This window comes from Cydia splendana, chromosome 20 (genome assembly GCF_910591565.1).
Source record: "Cydia splendana chromosome 20, ilCydSple1.2, whole genome shotgun sequence".
NCBI lineage: Eukaryota > Metazoa > Arthropoda > Insecta > Lepidoptera > Tortricidae > Cydia > Cydia splendana.
In genome coordinates this window covers 244,704-267,212 of record NC_085979.1, presented here as the reverse complement: position 1 = coordinate 267,212, position 22,509 = coordinate 244,704, and the positions used below count along the sequence as shown (strand labels likewise).

At 42.5% G+C, this 22,509-nt stretch overlaps 2 protein-coding genes across 2 annotated transcripts in view; one reads left to right on the top strand and one right to left on the bottom strand.

The window, feature by feature from the left end:
• Positions 1 to 22,509, bottom strand: part of LOC134800724 (trafficking protein particle complex subunit 12) — a 165,062-nt gene that overhangs the window by 11,176 nt on the left and 131,377 nt on the right. The gene's annotated exons all lie outside the window — the stretch shown is intronic.
• LOC134800829 (vacuolar protein sorting-associated protein 35) lies at positions 1,246 to 21,112 on the top strand. Its single transcript, XM_063773386.1, has 18 exons — positions 1,246 to 1,402; positions 1,481 to 1,561; positions 2,199 to 2,319; positions 3,778 to 3,971; positions 4,824 to 4,952; positions 5,123 to 5,208; positions 8,523 to 8,715; positions 9,354 to 9,482; positions 10,122 to 10,223; positions 10,858 to 11,006; positions 11,739 to 11,958; positions 12,431 to 12,537; positions 13,080 to 13,248; positions 13,600 to 13,697; positions 14,204 to 14,382; positions 14,852 to 14,985; positions 16,572 to 16,745; positions 20,961 to 21,112. The coding sequence occupies exons 1-18, from the start codon at positions 1,361 to 1,363 to the stop codon at positions 21,105 to 21,107; spliced, it is 2,454 nt and encodes an 817-aa protein (XP_063629456.1). The 5' UTR covers positions 1,246 to 1,360; the 3' UTR covers positions 21,108 to 21,112.

Here is a 22,509-nt window from a genome sequence, read left to right as displayed (position 1 = left end):
CTAACGTCTTCGTAACTTACTTTCTATACATCTCGCTCGCACTAATAGGTTGCCAGTACGAGCGAGACGCATAGAAAGTAAGTTATGCACACGCTAGCGAATATGTCAGTGGTAGACTTATGGTAAGGCTACTGAGGACTCGGGAGATGGCGGTTGAAGGGTTGGTGGTTCCGGCTTCAGGGTCGAGGGGTTCCGTGATCAGGGGTTGATGTGCTGTGAGGTTGAGTGATCGGGGGGTTGAGGGATTAAGTCAGTGACGGAGACTCACGGGGCGGAGGATGGATTTTGTGTTTGTGCAGTGACAGGAATGATTTCGAATTAAGTGATACGCATTATTATGCTTTTCATTCATGCGTCACGCGTCACTCATAAGCTTTTAACAATGCCTTAAAACTAAAAATGGAAAAATAAAAACTTTTACAAAAAAAAAGAAAACCGACTTCAAAAAGGATAAAATAAAATATTATCCGTTTTTAAGTATATGCGTTACCAACGGATATGTTTGAAGTCGGTGCCAAGACAAATATGAATAATACCGGTCAAAAATAATCAGCTTTATGTCTATAAATCATATTACAACTGTACTAATATTATAATGGTGAAAGTAATTCTGTCTGTCTCTTTGTCACCTTTTCGGCTAAACAACTGTCATGTTAACTGGTGAAATTTGCGATGCAGGTAAAAAGTTAAAGCCCTGTAGATGGTCCTTGAATTGTTTTATATTTTGAAATCAGTTCTCTGGATAAGAGACGGGAAATAACTCAGTCCCAATCCCACACCTGAGTACTTACTATGGCCAGTTCGAAAATTAGTAAAAATTGCTCTTTAAAAAACATGTCGGCAATCGCATTAGTTTTATACTAGTACGGACAAACATGGTACGAACTCCGCCAAGGTGAATTGACAGTCTGTTCTTAGGTATCTACAGAAAGTATGATCATTGCTGTCGTGTAAGGCAATCCAACGTACATAATACATATAGCCACATTCTTATCAAATCGCCCTAGAAAATCATTGGTATCCTTCAAATTTGTCTTGGCACCGACTTCAAACATATCCGTTGGTAACGCATATACTTAAAAACGGATAATATTTTATTTTATCCTTTTTGAAGTTGGTTTTCTTTTTTTTTGTAAAAGTTTTTATCATTTGCTACATTATAACTTGAATTTTGGTACAATATTACTCCGGTCACCCTAATAAACGCAGCTGTCAGTTGAATTAAAAAGTCAACAACACCCACAAGAATTCCCATCAAAAATCTCTTATCAGCATATTTAATTTGCGACTTTATTGTTGATACACGTTGCAGGTGCGTTCGTAATGCGTCTAGACCGCATTCCGTGCGAGTCTAGTCAGCATGATGACTGTTAACCACCCGTTTCTGTACATTTGGTCGAATGTTAGTTTTGCACTGTTACATGGTTATTTCTCGTTATTTGCCGATTAATGAGCGGTTTTCTTGTATGTTTGTGTGCAGGCGCAGATGACGAACCAGGCGTCTCCCGTCGAGGAGCAGGAGAAGCTGCTGGATGAGGCGTTGAACGTCGTCAAAGTCCAGGTAATTGTTTCTATTGAAATCTATTGAACTAAGTGGGAACGGTTGACGAAAGCAATTGAGGGGCGTTCATTCATCAATATTGCTTCTATAACCATAAAATATACCTTTCAATGTTATCATAGCACTTTATTATGGTTATTTTTGTGAAACATTGTCAAAATATACTTATATTATAGCAGACTGTATGTTGCTTACTGCAAATCCATGTGCATCTGTCTGATCTGTAGATTTCCACTTATTGTATTTTATTTTCTTGCTAAAATATCACAGACAGCTACACAATCAATAAATCAATATCTGGGGACATCTTACACAAATCAACCTAGCCCCAGACTAAGCAAAGCTTGTACTATGGCTGCTAGGAGACGATATACATACTTATATAGATAAATACATACTTATATACATAGAAAACACTCATGACTCAGGAACAAATATTTGTGTTCATCACACGAATAAATGCCCTTACCAGGATTCAAACCCAGGACCGTCGGCTTCACAGGCAGGGTCACTACCCACTAGGCCAGACTGGCCATCAAAATCACCTAAAATGCAATACCAACCATCTTTCTGGACAATAATAGCGATTACATTTATTGATTACATGAGTTGTCATTAAACGACAGTTTGTCTGCAGGCGTTTCAAATGAAGCGATGCCTGGATAAGTCAAAGCTGATGGATGCGCTGAAGCACGCCTCCACCATGCTCGGGGAGCTGCGGACCTCGCTGCTCTCGCCCAAGAGCTACTACGAGCTCTGTATCCTTTACATGGAACCAATAAACTAGAATATCTATAGAGGTCTGACTAGAACTCCAAATGTATTGTGCCGCGAGCGACTCAACTTAATTTTTCTTTATGTATCTGAAACTTAGAGCATTTAATAACTAGAGTTACCTTTAAGAGCTTACCTCTCTGCCGAAAACCTTGCACAATTGTGCAAACTTTTGTATGGACTGACATGGCTATTTGTACATTACGTACAAATCATGTAGCAATACGTTTGACGTGCCCTCCCCCGCAAAAATCGGAACTGTTTTGTACAGAAAATTACAGCCAAGGCGTCTCCAGTTACTAACTAAATGCTCTAAGATCTGAAATCATTACTGCTTTGATTAGTTTGGAGTGGTGGATCCATGTTAGGGTGGAATCACATCTGTTAGCATCGAGCCGCATTTTATATATGAGAAATTGCTCGTTAGTATGAAGATACGTACGCATCGGAAAGCTGAAAGCATGCATACGCATCTTCATACTAATGAGCAATTTCTCATATATAAAATGCGGCTCGATGCTGACAGATGTGATTCCACCCTTATTCTCACATATTTATTAGTTAATTATATTATGTATCTTATAAAATGTACATGGCGAATATTGGATGCACGTGACTTTGTTGTGTGAGTCTACACTGTCAACCTTCTTTTTTATTTGTCTATCTATTGTGTTATATAATATGTACTTCAGGTTCAATTTTATTTCTAACAATACTAACCTTATACATACAGTGTGATTTTGTTATATGTAATTATGTACTTATATCTGACCATACTGCGGATCACCATGTTTGACATAATTAATTAATTATTGAAAGTCATAATGTAATGATTGCCAGATTATCATTAGTCATAATTCTGAAACCGTTAACTTTTCAGGATTTTCGTAAGGTTATCCTATAGATAGGTTAGGTTAGGTTAAGTTTGTTTTATGGCAATCCTGAAAAGTTATGCGTTTCTGAGAAAAACCAAATTATGCCTAACGAAAATGCGGACAAACAATACATTATGACTTAAAACTTTATGGGAAACAATAGAGACCCGACCATACTGTGAGGTTCTGACCTCACACCTGCCACTGTAAAAAACCTCACAACTGCAAAAGTTGTTTATGATCTACATACTATGGTATACTCTGGTATACTTTTACTATGGGGCTAACTGCGATTATGCAAATAAGACATAGAAAAAACCGAACAAGTGCGTGTCGGACTCCCCCACCGAGGGTTCCGTACTTTTTAGTATTTGTTGTTATAGCGGCAACAGAAAAACATCATCTGTGAAAATATCAACTGCCTAGCTATCACGGTTCATGAGATACAGCCTGGTGACAGACGGACGGACGGACAGCGGAGTCTTGATAATAGGGTCCCGTTTTTACCCTTTGGATATGGAACCCTAAAAACTAGCCTACATAGATTTTCTTAGCCTGCCCACCCAGACATGGCAATAACGGACGAGCTCCGACACCTCGAGCTGTACCTCCTCGAGGAGTTCCGCCGCGGCCGCAAGGTCGCCGACCTGTACGAGCTCGTCCAGTACGCCGGCAACATCGTGCCGCGACTCTATCTCCTTATTACTGTAGGCCTCGTGTATATTAACACTAATACTAGCCTGCGGAGAGACCTGCTGAAGGTAAGTCTATTTATTTCCCTCTCAACGAGTGTAAAAACGTGACGACGCATTAAAAAAAATAGATGACTTTAACCTTTTCGACGCCTTGTCAAACACAAAAGCTGCCACTCAGACGCCACGTCACCGAAGTGTCAAAACTGTCATTGAACTTTATGCATATGCACGTAGGTCTATGGTGCTCTGTGGTCTGTGACCGATTAATCGATCTTTGGCGTTGAACCTGCGGTGCGGATATATCGGTCATTGGTGTCCAAAAGGTTAAAGCCATGCATTATCAAAGGTGGCCTGCTTATAGTAACTCTATCTTTCCTTCAACAGCACATTTCCTACAATAAATAAAAATAAAGCCTATGTGGGCTGTTTTGACCAAGCAAAAGCTTTTGACACTGTTAGCTTCTTGACACTTCGAATTTCTAAACAAATTTTAACACCTTGGATTCAAGTCAAAGTAAAGCCATTATTAGGTTTGTTTTGATTCAATAACTAGTTCACAAATCGATCCCGTTGTACGAAACTGGACATGACATTGGTGACTTATACCATAGAATTGGGTGTTCCTCAAGGGAGTATTTTGAGGCCGACAATATAGTTCGTTTTTTTAGCATTAGAAAGAAGGTAAGCGATCTTGACATGTCTTTTAATTGAAAAACGCTTTTTGAAAATCAGTACTTTATGAAAGCAGAAGAATATAAATGATCGTATTAGATTCATAATTGTTACTGTATATTTGCTGTGGTTTATTTTTAAAACGTGTTTTTCAACTAAAAGACACATCAAGATTATTTACCTTTTTTCTAATCCTAAAAAAACGAACTATAGATAATTCATCTTATTCAACAATACTTGTTGTAGGATCTGGTGGAGATGTGCCGGGGCGTGCAGCACCCGTTGCGCGGGCTGTTCCTCCGCAACTACCTCCTGCAGTGCACCCGCAACGTGCTCCCGGACTCCCACGAGCCCGAGAATGAGAATGAGGGCACCGTAAGTTTCATAGCCTTTAGAGCTCCTACGGACGCACTGGAAAACATAACTTCCTCTGACTATAATTGACCAAGCGAGTCGAAGGTCTCGGTTTCACCTTTTACACATTTTTTTTCGTATATACAGTGACAGTAACTATTAGCTACTTTGAATTCGCCTTATTTTCTCAGGTTCGTGATGCGATCGACTTCATCCTGATGAACTTCGCGGAGATGAACAAACTGTGGGTCCGAATGCAGCACCAGGGGCACTCGAGGTAATATTACAATAAATTAGCCATATAGCGGAGTCAGTTATGAAGTTAACCCAAAATTTTTTTATTAAGCTATGAGCTTCATCACATATGATCTTTGAGTAATTCTAAGCATTTCAAGCCTGGGAGGCAATAAGGGGCGGGGGGGTACAAAGATGGCCGCCACCCGTCTTCATTCAAAAAAATCTGTTCTGGTCCTGGTGGCTACTAGGGCAAGATTGGTATCATTTTCGTATAAACCGGAGACGTAGAATTCATTGCTGATATTTGTTTCTTTCAGCTTCATAGTAATTTTACAAGAAAAACGTAAAAAGATGAAAATTTAGGATGGAGATATTTGCTTTGAGAGCTAATAACTTTTGTATAATGGCCAAAAATATCATATAAAAAATACTATAATAAAGCGTAATTCATGCAGATTCTAAACATATACACGTTGAGTAATATCCTACTGCAAAAAGATGGTGAAAAAATTATTAAATGACCGCAGCGCGGGTAGTTGGACTTTCGTTTATCTTGCGGACCGTCGTTTATCTTACAAAATGATCGAGTACGAGTATCTACGTAGGTATGCTTACTTTGCTAGATTTTATGATGACGAATAAAATACTTTCATCCATACATAATTCATCATACAGACATAATTTTATGCACTTTAATTTTAATGCACTTGCAACGATTTGAGTGGGGCCTAGTGTTATTTGACCGGTGTTTTCTGTAAGGTGGAGGTAAGTACGTACTTCCCCAGTTGGGCTCTGCTCGGATAGATCTGGAATGACATCCGCTGTGCTGTGCCCTACCACACAAAGCGAGATGACATGTACAGTGCCCATACCTCTCTTTTGAACGTAGTTTAAGGATATACCCGGGTCCAAAATTGGGTCCGAGAAATAACTATTATAAATGAAATTATTCTAATAAAATAGCGCTCTTATTTTTGCTGATAATATTAAAACACTATTTATGAGAGAAATTGTACTACTTAGGAAGAGGCAAAATATTTATTTTCACGATAATTTTCATGCTATAACTCACTTTAAGTAATTTTATAGGTATTTACTTGTTGTTTTTAATAAATAACTTCAACCTACACATAACATTCATTTGGATTTGATTTGGTTTGATTTTGTTTGATATTTTACATTTAATATTTGCTTCAGGTTGGTGTGGTGAAAATTCTGTGTTTCACTCGGCGGCAAATTTTGTTTAACCCTCGTTCTTTGAAACCCTTACAACGCTCAAGATTCCATTTTTCGAACCACTCACTACGCTCGTGGTTCAATTTTGAAATCTTTCGCTTGATCGGGTATCAAGCGAAAGATTAGCACGAGGGGTTAAACAACAACTTTGCCCCCTTGTAAAACAATAGTACATTTCGATGCTAGTGCGGAAGGTATGTCATTACTTCACGAGTACCGAGATATCTTGCCACGAGCCGCAGGCGAGTGGGAAGACTCGGGACGAGTGAAGAATGACATTTCCGCACGTGTATCGAACGACGTTTTTTAATACAGTTGCGAAAAAATAAGTAAAACATTGTTAATCGTACACTAAACAAAAGTGGTAACAGTGACAGCTCGCTTAGACGTCGTCTTTAAGTATATTATATCTATGGGCGTTTGGCAGCTATTCCGTTCCATTCAGACACCTTATTAAGAACGGAATTTTCAATATTCAATATTAAAAAATAAACGTGTTATAATGATGAAGAGGTAAGTATTAAAATATGAAATATGTATATTTTTCATATTCTTACATTAACAGTAGGTTTTTATGCTGATTACGACGTTTAAAGGAAACTAATATTAACACTCATCAATAAGTAGTCGTGAATTGGAACAAGTATAAATTTAAAAAAATTGGAAAAGTAAAAAGCACTAGTTCGACATAACCAACTTTCCGCACGCTAAACAGCTACGTAAAGTAGCACTTTGTGAGCAACTGTATTAAAAATAACTATTATGCGGAGAGCTTACATTTAGAAATCATAACAGCTATGTATATTTGTCATACTAATATAGGTTATGCAAGTATGACTTGGTGACAAACCAACGAAGCCCCGCCTCGCGGGGCTTCTATTTTCTGCTCTGAGGGATAAAAGGTAACTAACGAACCTAACCTAACCCAACCTGAAATTGCGGTTGTACATGATCTTATTTGTTAAGCGAGCCGCCCTCCTCTTTAGACATGGGGATACCTGTGTGTATTTTTTTAACCTATACCAGAATTATGTCTGTGTACTGGAAACTGCGGACATTAAATATACAGAAAGCATTTTATTCGTCATCATAAAATCTAGCAAAGTAAGCATAGTTACCTACGTAGATACTCGTACTCGACCATTTTGTAAGATAAACGCCGCCTAGCGAGAGTCCAACTACCCGCGCTGCGGTCATTTAATTATTTTTTCACCATCTTTTTGCAGTAGGATATTACTAAACATGTATATGTTTAGAAGCTGCATGAATTGCGCTTTATTATAGTATTTTTTGTATGATACTTTTGGCCACTATACAAAAGTTATTAGCTCTCAAAGCAAAAACCTCCATCCCAAATTTTTATCTTTTTACGTTTTTCTTGCAAAATTACTATGAAACTGAAAAAAACAAATATCAGCAATGAATTCCACGGCTTCGGTTTATACGAAAATGATACCAAACTTGCCCTAGTAGCCACCAGGACCAGAACAGATTTTTTTGTATGATGACGGGTGGCGGCCATCTTTGTACTCCGCCCTCCTCGACTAGACGCACGCTTCTTATCGCCTCCGAGGCTAGAAATGCTTAGAATTACTCAGAGATCATATGTGATGAAGCTCATAAAAAAATTTTGGGTCATATATGGCAGCGATCCGTAACTGACTCCAGTAATAAAACAATCCCTGAAAAAGTTCTGCTTAAGACTTTTCTTAGACAAAATATAAGTTAAATAAGATTTTCGGATATTTTACGCAATCTCAAAACAAATTTCATTTTTGTTATACACCACGTCGGTGCCAAACATGCATACGGTTTACGGTCACCGGAGCCTAAGGTCACCTGCTTTTCCAGGGTTTGCATGCGTGCTGCCGACCCCTTATATAAACCTGCGGGCTCAGCACGGTTCCATTTTTATCGACTATCACTATGCGCGTCCCTTTCGCACTTACATACTTGTTAGAACGTGACAGGCATGGTGACAAGGGATAAAAACGCGACCGTGCTAAGCCACCTGTACACTCCTTTTTCAAATGTTATCAACTATTTGTAGCATTTTAATTATCGTATTTGATTTTTAACAGAGAAACAATCATTAGTAATATATCGTCATTTATTCAGGGACAAGGAGCGCCGTGAACGCGAGCGCTCCGAGTTGCGAATTCTCGTCGGAACTAATTTAGTGCGCCTCAGCCAACTGGAGTGCGTCACGGTCGCCGAATACAAGCGCTGCGTGCTACCCGCCATCTTAGAACAAGTTGTGTCTTGTCGAGACGCTATAGCGCAGGAATATCTACAAGAATGCTGTATACAGGTATTTATATTCAATAAGAACATGCTACATTTTCAATTCACACATAAACTAACAGATAATCGAAATCCTGGTCACAGCACCGATTGAAATGCCTTATCAGTCCAAATAGTTCAATAGTTCATAAAAGTATGTAACCCTTAAAAACCACATAATTATGTATGTGATACCACTAGATGACAGAAATGTCATTATTACTGATAGATTTTCCATAATTTTTCTGATGTGTTACTGATTGTTATTAATTACCTTCTGGGTACGGAGAAACAAATCAAAATGTCAACATGCGTTTGATCCATTTCCCCCGGTGGTAAAATCTAAATAAAATAACCAGCTTCATAAAAATAAAACAAATCAAAATCAAATCCATATATCTTTTTAGGGTTCCGTACCCAAAGGGTAAAACGGGACACTATTACTAAGACTCCGCTGTTCGTCCGTCCGTCTGTCACCAGGCTGTATCTCACGAACCGTGATAGCTAGACAGCTGAAATTTTCACAGATGATGTATTTCTGTTGCCGCTATAACAACAAATACTAAAAAGTACGGAACCCTCGGTGGGCGAGTCGGACTCGCACTTGTCCGGTTTTTTTTATAGTTGCCGCAGCGCAAAATATCAATTCGTAATTTCTTTATTCAGGTGTTTCCTGATGAGTTCCACCTGGCGACTCTCCAGCCTTTCCTGAAGTCCTGCGCTGAATTACAGCCGGGTGTCAACATCAAAAACATCATCACGGCGCTTATTGAGCGCTTGCAGCATTATAGCCAGGTAGGACTGATTGATGGTAGAGTCTGTTCGGAAAGAGAAGAGTCGTGGAATGTTTTGGGCCCCATACATTCCACGACTCTTCTCTTTCCGCACAGACTCTATAATAATATGAAGTTAACATATCGCTGCGCCAATATTACAGGGTTCTAAAGCTGGTCAAGCAGATCTTGTCAGTAGAAAAAGGCGGCAAATTTGAAAAATGTAGGCGCGAAGGGATATCGTCCTATAGAAAATTTGAATTTCGCGCCTTTTTCTACTGACAAGATTTGCTTGACCATCTATATGTTTCACTTTTATCGAACTGAAATTTGATCATTGTCATAGTGACATTAAGTCGAATTTCAACTATCTTGAAAATGTAATATAGAACCTTGTAATATTGGGTGCAGCGATATGTTTAGTAGTATTTGTACTATTTTTAAATCTTGTTATAACATAGATACATGATATTAAAGGCTGCCCTACTATGTGTTGACCGTATTAACCATATTAACCATATTTTTTTTTATCATGATATAAAAATAATTTATTTGTGGTTCTTGTTTGCTGACCAATTTGAATAACGGCGGATCAAATATGTTCTTTCGAACTGCTGGTAAATGTCAGAGACATATTTAATCCACGTTACATATTTTGCAGCGAAGCGAGAACGGAGTGAACTTCGTGGTGACGGAAGACGGCCAGGAGCAGCAGGTCCAACTGTTCGAGGTGTTCTCCGACCAGGTGGCCGCCATCACACAGGTACTACCTTATTATTGCTGGAATTATTATTGTTGTGTACATTGTACTTTTTGACGTAACCTATTTTCCACAGATTTTTTTTTTATTAAAAACTTAAATTAAGCACTGTTCTTAGGAAAAAGTTGAAGAAATTTTGTTTTGACGCAAAAAATTTTGGCCTTTGTATGGAGGGTTGGCCGACTTGGACGACCTGCCGCATAGATTTTTTTTGCGTCAACAAAATTTTTGTTCTATTTTTTCCTAACTGAACACAAAACCGAAAATAGATCCCAATAAGGTCTAGTTTCCCCCCTGGGTTGGAAGGTCAGATGGCAGTCGCTTTCGTAAAAACTAGTGCCTACGTCAATTCTTGGGATGTCAAGCGGACCCCAGGCTCCCATGAGCCGTGGCAAAATGCCGGGATAACGCGAGGAAGAAGAAGATCCTTAAATAGAATCCCACTATTTTTGTTACATCCTGTATTAGTATTTGGAATATGAAAACAGAGATTTTAGCGAACTGGAATTTTAACTTGATTAGGATTAACACTCCAACAGAATAAAATTATGTTATCTATGGCATATGGCATGTGTTCTCTCGTTATCCAAATAAAATAATGTAAATTTGTTACAAACATAATATTGTTTGCCAACAGAGCCGCACCGACATGCCTCCAGAAGACACACTAAGTCTCCAACTCGCACTGCTGAAGCTCGCTCAGCGCTGCCACCCAGACCGGCTCAACTATGTCGACAAAGTTCTGGCTCATACAGACACCATCTGCAAAGACATTCTACAGAACAGGTAACCCTTTACTTCTTAATTTATCCCTAAAAGTACCATTTGACAATGAAATAAAGTAATAGACTGTCGATGTTTCTTTGATCACGAATCACAAGCACTGTAAAGAGGCTCGAAACGTCGGGATGTGTTTTAAATTCATTATACGCGGTGGATTTGGTTTTAATTTCATTAATATGTTTCATTACTATCGCAGTAACCGAATAGTTGACAGTTAAATTTGAATCTAAACGGAAGGGAAATAGAGTTGATTTTGTTATGTTTTCAATTATCCTGGTCACGGCACCACATTGTAACAAGGCAACATCCTTTTATTCCAAATTCACTGTTTAAGATGAATAACAGTTGATGTATTTAGCATTGTACAGTCAGCTGCGTATCTCACACTGCTACTCAAAATGTAATATGTAGTAATTACATTTCAGTTACTATTAAAAAGCGTTACAACATTTTTTTATTTTTTATTTGAAAAAGGTAAACATTTGACCACAATCTCACCTGATGGTAAGTGCCGATGCAGTCTAGGATGGAAAATGCTCACCTAAAAGATGTCTATTCAGTCTCGATTTAAAGAGATCCAAGTTATAGTGGACTGGGAATAGATTTGCAGGAAGTGAATTCCACTCCTTAGCCGTTCGCATGATAAAGCTGGATGCATAGCGCTTAGTACGAATCAGTGGCAGAGTAACGACGTATGGTAATTGCATAAATTATAAAGAAATATTGTTGTTCTAGCGGCAAAACGCACATGGAACAGAACACCCCAGTGTTCAAAGAGCTGATGAAGATCCTGAAACTCCCCGGCGAACAGTACAAGGACGTCCTTACCCTAACCAAGCTGCAGCACTACAGGCCGCTTATCGCGCATTTACCTCATTCAGGCAGGACCACTTTGGCGGCGCATCTTGCGTCGCTGCTTATTGATGCAGGCACTGTTGTGTCCACTCCTGAAGACGTAAGTATTAAAAAACTGGTATTGTAGTCAAAAAATAAAATACTTATCTTGTGGTAATGTACTGCCTATTTACTATTTATTTTGAAATTCTAGAAAGATTTTTGAGATTCCTTTATTTACGTTGAACCAGTGGGATGACACTCCTCCTTTCGGGCAAACTCGGCTCCGTTCGGCTCAGCATTTCTCCGAGCAATTATTAGGGTTGGCACAACTTGACGTCCCTTTGCGTGCACAACCACAGATAAGATAATGACTTGAATTCCGAACCCTAAATGGCCGAAAGGGATAGTGCCATATATTAGAAAGGGACAGCATTGTTCGTCCCCAAATCGCTGTCACACTGTGGTTTTGTAGGAAGTGTCATTTCTGTACGGTAGTTCTATTATTTATTATATGGTTAAATTTCCGTTTTTAGGCCACTAGCTTGCATATACATATGTACCAAATATCAACTTTTTTAATTTATATCCAGGTGGAGTCAGTGTTGTCGATGTTGGACGTGTTGGTCCACGACCAGCCCGACCAGCCCGCCAACCCGGACCCGGACGACTTTGCCGAGGAACAGTGGCTCTTAGCTAGGTAGGACCTGAAACTATGTTTAGATCGTTATTATAATAATAAGCAAATTGATCGCCATCAATAATGGTCCTGATAAATGCCTACTAATAAAATTGTAAATGCGAAAGTAACTATCTGTCTGTCTGTTACACCTTCACGCTTGAACCGGTCACACTATATGAAAATATGTACTAAAGAGCTGATTTGTTCTTCGCGTTTTTTGGGTTGGCTACATAATCAAAGAAATTAATGTTGACGTACACCCCTCAGTACACACTTACACAGTCACCTCTCAAGAGTATGGGTTAGATTACAGAGTGTGCTCTGCGGACCCCTAGGGCTTCGCGGCCTCCGCGAGAATACTTGTAATATTCAGAAAAAAAATACAGCTCTTCTATAGGTATATCTGGTCCACTGTGACGATCGAAAATTTTTAATTTGGGGCTCCATCAAATATTTCGCTTACCAAAATGTTTCCGCCCCCAAAAAAATTTGAGAACCGCTAGGTTAGAAATAAGAAAACCAATGTGTTTTAAATGTGAATATCATCATTATCTTTTCAGATTGATTCATCAATTCAAGTCGCCTTCCGCGGACCAGCAGTACCTGATACTGAGCGCGTGTCGCAAAGCCCTGCAAGGCGGGGGTGCGGCCAGGATCCAGCACACCTTCCCACCGCTCTTGTTCCATGCTTACAGATTAGCTGAGCAGTATAAAGACGAGAAAGATCAGGTAAGTAGTAAATTGAAAGAACATTTAAAAAAATCTGGTGAAAAAACTGTAATGGGAATCCTGGTCACGGCACCACACTGAAATTAAAGAATTATTATATGGTACTGAGACCGACACAAGGTGACGACCTGGTTAAGGTCGCAGGAGTCCGCTGGATGCGGGTGGCGCAAGACCGGTCATTGTGGCACTCTTTGGGGGAGGACTATGCCTATGATGATGATGATGACTGAGACCGAGCTCCAAGTACAATTCGAATGTTTTACGCAGTCTGTCGGATGCGATAGCTGTTTGCTAAGAGTGGATTCCTTTGTCGATTCATAATCCCATATTGTGGATACTGTTTCTGTGCAGGACGAGATGTGGGAGAAGAAATGTCAAAAGATCTTCCAGTTCTGCCACCAGAGCATCAGCATGTTGGTGAAGGCCGAGCTAGCGGAGTTGCCTCTGCGGTGAGTTTAATATGTTATACGTTTAACTTTTAGTACCTACTTTACGATGAAAAGGTCAAGAGCCCATCAACGTGCACACTAGCGCCACTGCTAAATAATCGTGCTTATTTAAATTTAACGAAAGATATTTAAAAAAGGGGGGCCGGTACGTACTCTATTTTGTAGTTAAGTACCTTTTGAATACATCAAACTAGCTTTTACTTTGCTGGATTCGTCAATCTATGCGTCCAAAGTTAAAACGGCCGATTTGTTTTGAGTTTATAGATCAACGAACCCAGCAACATAAAAACTAGTTTGATGTATTCAAAAGGTACTTAACTACAAAATAGAGTACGTAGCGGCCCCCCTTTTTTAAATATCTTTCGTTAAACTTAAATAATCACGATTATTTAGCAGTGGCGCTAGTGTGCACGTTGATGCGCTCTTAAGAAAAAATATGATTTCGGGGTTCGTTGACAGTAACAGACGAGACGGTACAGACTATAAATTTATGTATAAATTCTCAGATTGTACCTACAAGGAGCTCTAGCGATCAGCGAAATAGGCTTCGCGAACCACGAGACGCTCGCCTACGAGTTCATCGCTCAGGCTTTCTCGCTCTACGAGGACGAGATCCCGGACTCCCGAGCGCAGCTACAGGCTCTAACTCTGCTGATAGCTACGGCTGAACAGGCCCGCTGCTTAGGTAATTAAAAACTTTATTTAAAAAAGTTTCTAGGTAAAGTTTGTTTGAAGAAATCCTGGGCACGGCACCAAATTGTAACGAGATTATCGCTAACGACGGTTTCAGCTGTCATTTTGAAACTTAACCTATTTCAAAACTGCATACAGTCAAAAGTAATGAAACGGGTTCGAAATACATGACCCATTTTCATTTTTTATTGCGCAAGCCTTTTTGCTCTCCGAGGACGAGAAGGTTCAAAATAGAAAGGGAAGGAATATTTTATCGAAGGCCTATTCGAACGGTTAGATACGGCGAAAGTTAGTGTAGATGAAGTACATAAGGGTGAAATTTTAATTACCAGCCATACTTAGTGATTTAATAGGTCATACTGAACAACTTTTATTATGGGTCCAATGCAGAAATCGCGGAAAAGAATGGCTGGTGAAAAAAAAATCAATCTGTCCAATAACGAAGATATAATGTTTGCCAGGAGCTGAAAACATGGAGCCGCTGCGGACGTCGTGCGCGCTGGCGGCCGGCAAGCTGCTCAAGAAACCCGACCAGGCCAGGGCCGCCGCGCTCTGTGCGCATCTCTACTGGAAGAGGGACAAAGACGGCAATCCGGTATGTATTCATTTTATTTACCTATTATTCATTTTGAATTTTATTGCACAAAAAGAAGTAAATAGTACATTTCGATGCTAGTGCGGAAGGTATGTCATTACTTCACGAGTACCGAGATATTTTGCCACGAGCCGCAGGCGAGTGGCAAGACTCGGGACGAGTGAAGAATGACATTTCCGCACGTGTATCGAACGACGTTTTTTAATACAGTTGCGAAAAAATAAGTAAAGCATTGTTAATCGTACACTAAACAAAAGTGGTAACAGTGACAGCTCGCTTAGACGTCGTCTTTAAGTATATTATATCTATGGGCGTTTGGCAGCTATTCCGTTCCATTCAGACAACTTATTAAGAACGGAATTTTCAATATTCAATATTAAAAAATAAACGTGTTATAATGATGAAGAGGTAAGTATTAAAATATGAAATATGTATATTTTTCACATTCTTACATTAACAGTAGGTTTTTATGCTGATTACGACGTTTAAAGGAAACTAATATTAACACTCATCAATAAGTAGTCGTGAATTGGAACAAGTATAAATTTAAAAAAATTGGAAAAGTAAAAAGCACTAGTTCGAGATAACCAACTTTCCGCACGCTAAACAGCTACGTAAAGTAGCACTTTTTGAGCAACTGTATTAAAAAAGTATAAAAGGCGGAGTTAATGCATTAAGGTATTCTTGATTAATAATATCTATTCAATTGTAAGAAGGTGAGAACTCTTAGTATGGGAAGACGCTGAAAAATGGACGAATAAATTCGAAAAATAATTAATTTGTAAAAAGTTGTCGTCCCGGTAACTTAAAAACTTAATGTGCGCCATTTGAAGGGATAAATGTTTAACTATAGGATCATTTTGTTGCTTAACATATGAACGAAATTTGTTCGTGTCTTATACAAATATAACCTGTCAGAGCGTCCTTATGGCAAGCGACAGTGTAGTACTTTTTGCTTAAAAACAACACATATTTATGAAGAAGCTCGATCGAGTTAGGTCAGGTTACGAAAACGCGGCCAAAGAATCCTGTTCGGGAGACGTTTACCATTTTTTTTAAATTAATTTTTATCTATAAAAGTTTACGAAATGAGATTAAAAAAAAAATAGTTTAAAAAACACTAGAAAAACACGCTTTTCAATATATAATAGGTTTGTTATAACCTTGAAACCTAATCGTGTTCAAAGTCCATTACGTGACCTTTTTCGCAAGCGCAAACACGACTATGATACGATATTCCATCATGGAATGCCAGTGCCTATCTTCCGGCTTCATCATCAGACTTTAAAACGTAATCGTGTTCAAAGTTCATTACAAGACTTTTCTAACAAATCCAAACACAGCTATGATACGATGTTCCATCATGAAGTTCATATCTTCCGGCTCCATCATCAGATCAGTTCGACAGTACCATATTATTGTATTGTCATCAGAACTACATACAGCTGCCAATTTTCATGACGCTACGATCCTTGGAAGATGGTTAAATTTAAATTAGTTACCTTAGATTCCATTACATAGTTAGTTACATACAGGTCGACCTAATAAAAGCGTGTTAATAATGACTAAGTTTGTTGTTTTCCCAGTGGCCCCTGAGCGACGCGGGCCGCGCTCTAGAGTGCCTGCGCAAGGCGGCCCGAGTGGCCGCTCAATGTATGGACGGCGCCGTGCAAGCACAGCTACTAGCTGAACTGCTCGGCCGGTACGCTCTGCTCAGGACCAGGAGACACCCCGGCCTCACCCCGCAACTCATACACACTGTAAGTTCTCAATGTATGGACGGCGCCGTGCAAGCACAGCTACTAGCTGAACTGCTCGGCCGGTACGCTCTGCTCAGGACCAGGAGACACCCCGGCCTCACCCCGCAACTCATACACACTGTAAGTTCTCAATGTATGGACGGCGCCGTGCAGGCACAGCTACTAGCTGAACTGCTCGGCCGGTACGCTCTGCTCAGGACCAGGAGACACCCCGGCCTCACCCCGCAACTCATACACACTGTAAGTTCTCAATGTATGGACGGCGCCGTGCAAGCACAGCTACTAGCTGAACTGCTCGGCCGGTACGCTCTGCTCAGGACCAGGAGACACCCCGGCCTCACCCCGCAACTCATACAGACTGTAAGTTCTCAATGTATGGACGGCGCCGTGCAGGCACAGCTACTAGCTGAACTGCTCGGCCGGTACGCTCTGCTCAGGACCAGGAGACACCCCGGCCTCACCCCGCAACTCATACACACTGTAAGTTCTCAATGTATGGACGGCGCCGTGCAAGCACAGCTACTAGCTGAACTGCTCGGCCGGTACGCTCTGCTCAGGACCAGGAGACACCCCGGCCTCACCCCGCAACTCATACACACTGTAAGTTCTCAATGTATGGACGGCGCCGTGCAAGCGCAGCTACTAGCTGAACTGCTCGGCCGGTACGCTCTGCTCAGGACCAGGAGACACCCCGGCCTCACCCCGCAACTCATACACACTGTAAGTTCTCAATGTATGGACGGCGCCGTGCAAGCACAGCTACTAGCTGAACTGCTCGGCCGGTACGCTCTGCTCAGGACCAGGAGACACCCCGGCCTCACCCCGCAACTCATACTCACTGTAAGTTCTCAATGTATGGACGGCGCCGTGCAAGCGCAGCTACTAGCTGAACTGCTCGGCCGGTACGCTCTGCTCAGGACCAGGAGACACCCCGGCCTCACCCCGCAACTCATACACACTGTAAGTTCTCAATGTATGGACGGCGCCGTGCAGGCACAGCTACTAGCTGAACTGCTCGGCCGGTACGCTCTGCTCAGGACCAGGAGACACCCCGGCCTCACCCCGCAACTCATACACACTGTAAGTTCTCAATGTATGGACGGCGCCGTGCAAGCACAGCTACTAGCTGAACTGCTCGGCAGATACGCTCTGCTCAGGACCAGGAGACACCCCGGCCTCACCACGCAACTCATACACACTGTAAGTTCTCAATGTATGGACGGCGCCGTGCAAGCACAGCTACTAGCTGAACTGCTCGGCAGATACGCTCTGCCCAGGACCAGGAGACACCCCGGCCTCACCACGCAACTCATACACACTGTAAGTTCTCAATGTATGGACGGCGCCGTGCAAGCACAGCTACTAGCTGAACTGCTCGGCAGATACGCTCTGCCCAGGACCAGGAGACACCCCGGCCTCACCCCGCAACTCATACACACTGTAAGTTCTCAATGTATGGACGGCGCCGTGCAAGCGCAGCTACTAGCTGAACTGCTCGGCCGGTACGCTCTGCTCAGGACCAGGAGACACCCCGGCCTCACCCCGCAACTCATACACACTGTAAGTTCTCAATGTATGGACGGCGCCGTGCAAGCGCAGCTACTAGCTGAACTGCTCGGCCGGTACGCTCTGCTCAGGACCAGGAGACACCCCGGCCTCACCCCGCAACTCATACACACTGTAAGTTCTCAATGTATGGACGGCGCCGTGCAAGCGCAGCTACTAGCTGAACTGCTCGGCCGGTACGCTCTGCTCAGGACCAGGAGACACCCCGGCCTCACCCCGCAACTCATACACACTGTAAGTTCTCAATGTATGGACGGCGCCGTGCAGGCACAGCTACTAGCTGAACTGCTCGGCCGGTACGCTCTGCTCAGGACCAGGAGACACCCCGGCCTCACCCCGCAACTCATACACACTGTAAGTTCTCAATGTATGGACGGCGCCGTGCAAGCGCAGCTACTAGCTGAACTGCTCGGCCGGTACGCTCTGCTCAGGACCAGGAGACACCCCGGCCTCACCCCGCAACTCATACACACTGTAAGTTCTCAATGTATGGACGGCGCCGTGCAAGCACAGCTACTAGCTGAACTGCTCGGCCGGTACGCTCTGCTCAGGACCAGGAGACACCCCGGCCTCACCCCGCAACTCATACTCACTGTAAGTTCTCAATGTATGGACGGCGCCGTGCAGGCACAGCTACTAGCTGAACTGCTCGGCCGGTACGCTCTGCTCAGGACCAGGAGACACCCCGGCCTCACCCCGCAACTCATACTCACTGTAAGTTCTCAATGTATGGACGGCGCCGTGCAAGCGCAGCTACTAGCTGAACTGCTCGGCCGGTACGCTCTGCTCAGGACCAGGAGACACCCCGGCCTCACCCCGCAACTCATACTCACTGTAAGTTCTCAATGTATGGACGGCGCCGTGCAAGCGCAGCTACTAGCTGAACTGCTCGGCCGGTACGCTCTGCTCAGGACCAGGAGACACCCCGGCCTCACCCCGCAACTCATACACACTGTAAGTTCTCAATGTATGGACGGCGCCGTGCAGGCACAGCTACTAGCTGAACTGCTCGGCCGGTACGCTCTGCTCAGGACCAGGAGACACCCCGGCCTCACCCCGCAACTCATACACACTGTAAGTTCTCAATGTATGGACGGCGCCGTGCAAGCACAGCTACTAGCTGAACTGCTCGGCCGGTACGCTCTGCTCAGGACCAGGAGACACCCCGGCCTCACCCCGCAACTCATACTCACTGTAAGTTCTCAATGTATGGACGGCGCCGTGCAAGCGCAGCTACTAGCTGAACTGCTCGGCCGGTACGCTCTGCCCAGGACCAGGAGACACCCCGGCCTCACCCCGCAACTCATACACACTGTAAGTTCTCAATGTATGGACGGCGCCGTGCAGGCACAGCTACTAGCTGAACTGCTCGGCCGGTACGCTCTGCTCAGGACCAGGAGACACCCCGGCCTCACCCCGCAACTCATACTCACTGTAAGTTCTCAATGTATGGACGGCGCCGTGCAAGCGCAGCTACTAGCTGAACTGCTCGGCCGGTACGCTCTGCCCAGGACCAGGAGACACCCCGGCCTCACCCCGCAACTCATACTCACTGTAAGTTCTCAATGTATGGACGGCGCCGTGCAAGCGCAGCTACTAGCTGAACTGCTCGGCCGGTACGCTCTGCTCAGGACCAGGAGACACCCCGGCCTCACCCCGCAACTCATACACACTGTAAGTTCTCAATGTATGGACGGCGCCGTGCAGGCACAGCTACTAGCTGAACTGCTCGGCCGGTACGCTCTGCTCAGGACCAGGAGACACCCCGGCCTCACCCCGCAACTCATACACACTGTAAGTTCTCAATGTATGGACGGCGCCGTGCAAGCGCAGCTACTAGCTGAACTGCTCGGCCGGTACGCTCTGCCCAGGACCAGGAGACACCCCGGCCTCACCCCGCAACTCATACTCACTGTAAGTTCTCAATGTATGGACGGCGCCGTGCAAGCGCAGCTACTAGCTGAACTGCTCGGCCGGTACGCTCTGCTCAGGACCAGGAGACACCCCGGCCTCACCCCGCAACTCATACACACTGTAAGTTCTCAATGTATGGACGGCGCCGTGCAAGCGCAGCTACTAGCTGAACTGCTCGGCCGGTACGCTCTGCCCAGGACCAGGAGACACCCCGGCCTCACCCCGCAACTCATACTCACTGTAAGTTCTCAATGTATGGACGGCGCCGTGCAAGCGCAGCTACTAGCTGAACTGCTCGGCCGGTACGCTCTGCTCAGGACCAGGAGACACCCCGGCCTCACCCCGCAACTCATACACACTGTAAGTCCTCGTACACTAAATATACTATAACTTTAATCATGTTACGAAATCCTTGTGATCAACTCAGTCTCAAATTGCATTTACATTTTACAAAATGACAGGATGACACTATAATAAATGGCAAAGAGTCTAAAAACCAAAAACTAAATAAACCAAAAAAGTATACTTATTTACATATTAAATTCCTTTTTCCCCTCCTTTTATATTCAAGTGCTTAAAATCTTCCACAAATTAATATTTAAAAAACCTGGATTATCAAAATTACACACATTTTTGAAAGTTGTTACCCCTCCGATATATCTAATGGCGACTGCACGCGACTACATTTTAGATGGGTTTTATTTGATACGGTTTTACCTACATTTGTATTTTCAGGTAATTGCGAAAATTCGCGAGGAACTAGGCAACGTGGAGGCCAGCGAGGAGGCCGAACAGATCGCGAGGCACTTCCACAACACGCTGCGTCACCTCCGGAGATCCGCGCCCGACCTGCCGGCTCTAGACGACACGCTATTGCAGTAGACAGACAGACAGACATACAGATAGAAGAACTAGAAGTCGAGCAGAGCGAGGCCCTTAAACAATACGCTGCGATATACCCAATCTGCCGATATTAGACTACGACAGTAGACAGACAGGCTTAGCGAGGCGCGCTGGCGGCCGAGCAGAGCGATGCCCTTACACAACTTCTGTGTCATCCCTAAACTGCCGGCTTAAGACGACGCGCTTGGCTTAAATATTATTCTCGCTCTAAGAAAACTTCAAATTTATTCTACTTTCGTAACCAACGTTGACATGAGCTTTTCATTTTCGTAACTGGTTACGAAACATATCTAATTATGTATATAAAATATCTCAATATTAATTAATTTAATAAAGTATACATTTTATAAAATTCATTGATTGTTGACGATCAAGTTATTATTATTAGCAGTATTTTCTAAGATTATTATTTAAGGTGGCATATCCCCAATATTTCTGGTTACTTTCGATTATATTTTCTATCTATTCTAGATTTTTTAAGCAAACACCACAAACCGACGGGCATACCTCGCCTTAAGATGTAGCTGACTAAATAGGCCGATGCTTTTGGTAAAGTTAATGCGGTTTACACACTGAGCGTCAAATTTAACAATGTATGCGTCGGCGGCTGATCGTAAACTCAGGCAGATCATGAAATTCCTAGGCATATTGTGAAAATCATTGTTCCCTGGGTCAATGGCTTATTTCTGGACAGTTTGCACTTCAACGAACGTGTCCTACCTATCTATTGGTTTAATGTGACTAGTCAAAACATTACACAGGAATTTTACGATCGGCCTGATTTTATGATCGGCCGCCGACGTATGCAAGTCCATTAGTTTGTCAATAATTTAGTAAAAAAACACCGGAGGAAAATACATATTAGTCTATATTATTTAGTTTTCTTTGGCATTGATAACATCGACTAATAGACATTGTAAGAATAAGAAATAGACTTTTAGTGAATATGATTACGTTATAAATATGTAAGTGGTTTTGTAAAAGCAATATTGTAATGTTAGTGGAATAAACGGAATTTATTTAAAAACGTTTTTAAAATTAAAAATTAATGTCTTTAGAGCCATCCCACACTATACTATAGTTCGTTTTATTAGCATTAGAAAGAAGGTAAGCGATCTTGACCGGTCTTTTAATTGAAAAACGCTTTTTAAAAATCTGTAACTATTACTTATGAAAGCAGAAGAATATAAATGATCGTATTAGATTCATAATTGTTACATATTTGCCGCGACTTATTTTTAAAACCTGTTTTTCAATTAAAAGACACAACAAGATTGTTTACCTTATTTCTAATGCTAAAAAAACGAACTGTAGCGTCTTTTAAGCGTCGGCGTCTAGTCAGCGCTATGGAACATGGCGTCACTGCGCAGTTGCACCAACG

Excerpts from the sequence above, each read along its gene's own strand:
- LOC134800829 (XM_063773386.1), top strand. The coding sequence starts at position 1,361 with ATGATGACTGTTAACCACCCGTTTCTGTACATTTGGTCGAAT. Across the intron at positions 2,320-3,777 it reads CAAGAGCTACTACGAGCTCT|ACATGGCAATAACGGACGAG; the intron begins GTATCCTTTACA and ends CTGCCCACCCAG. Across the intron at positions 4,953-5,122 it reads AGAATGAGAATGAGGGCACC|GTTCGTGATGCGATCGACTT; the intron begins GTAAGTTTCATA and ends TTATTTTCTCAG.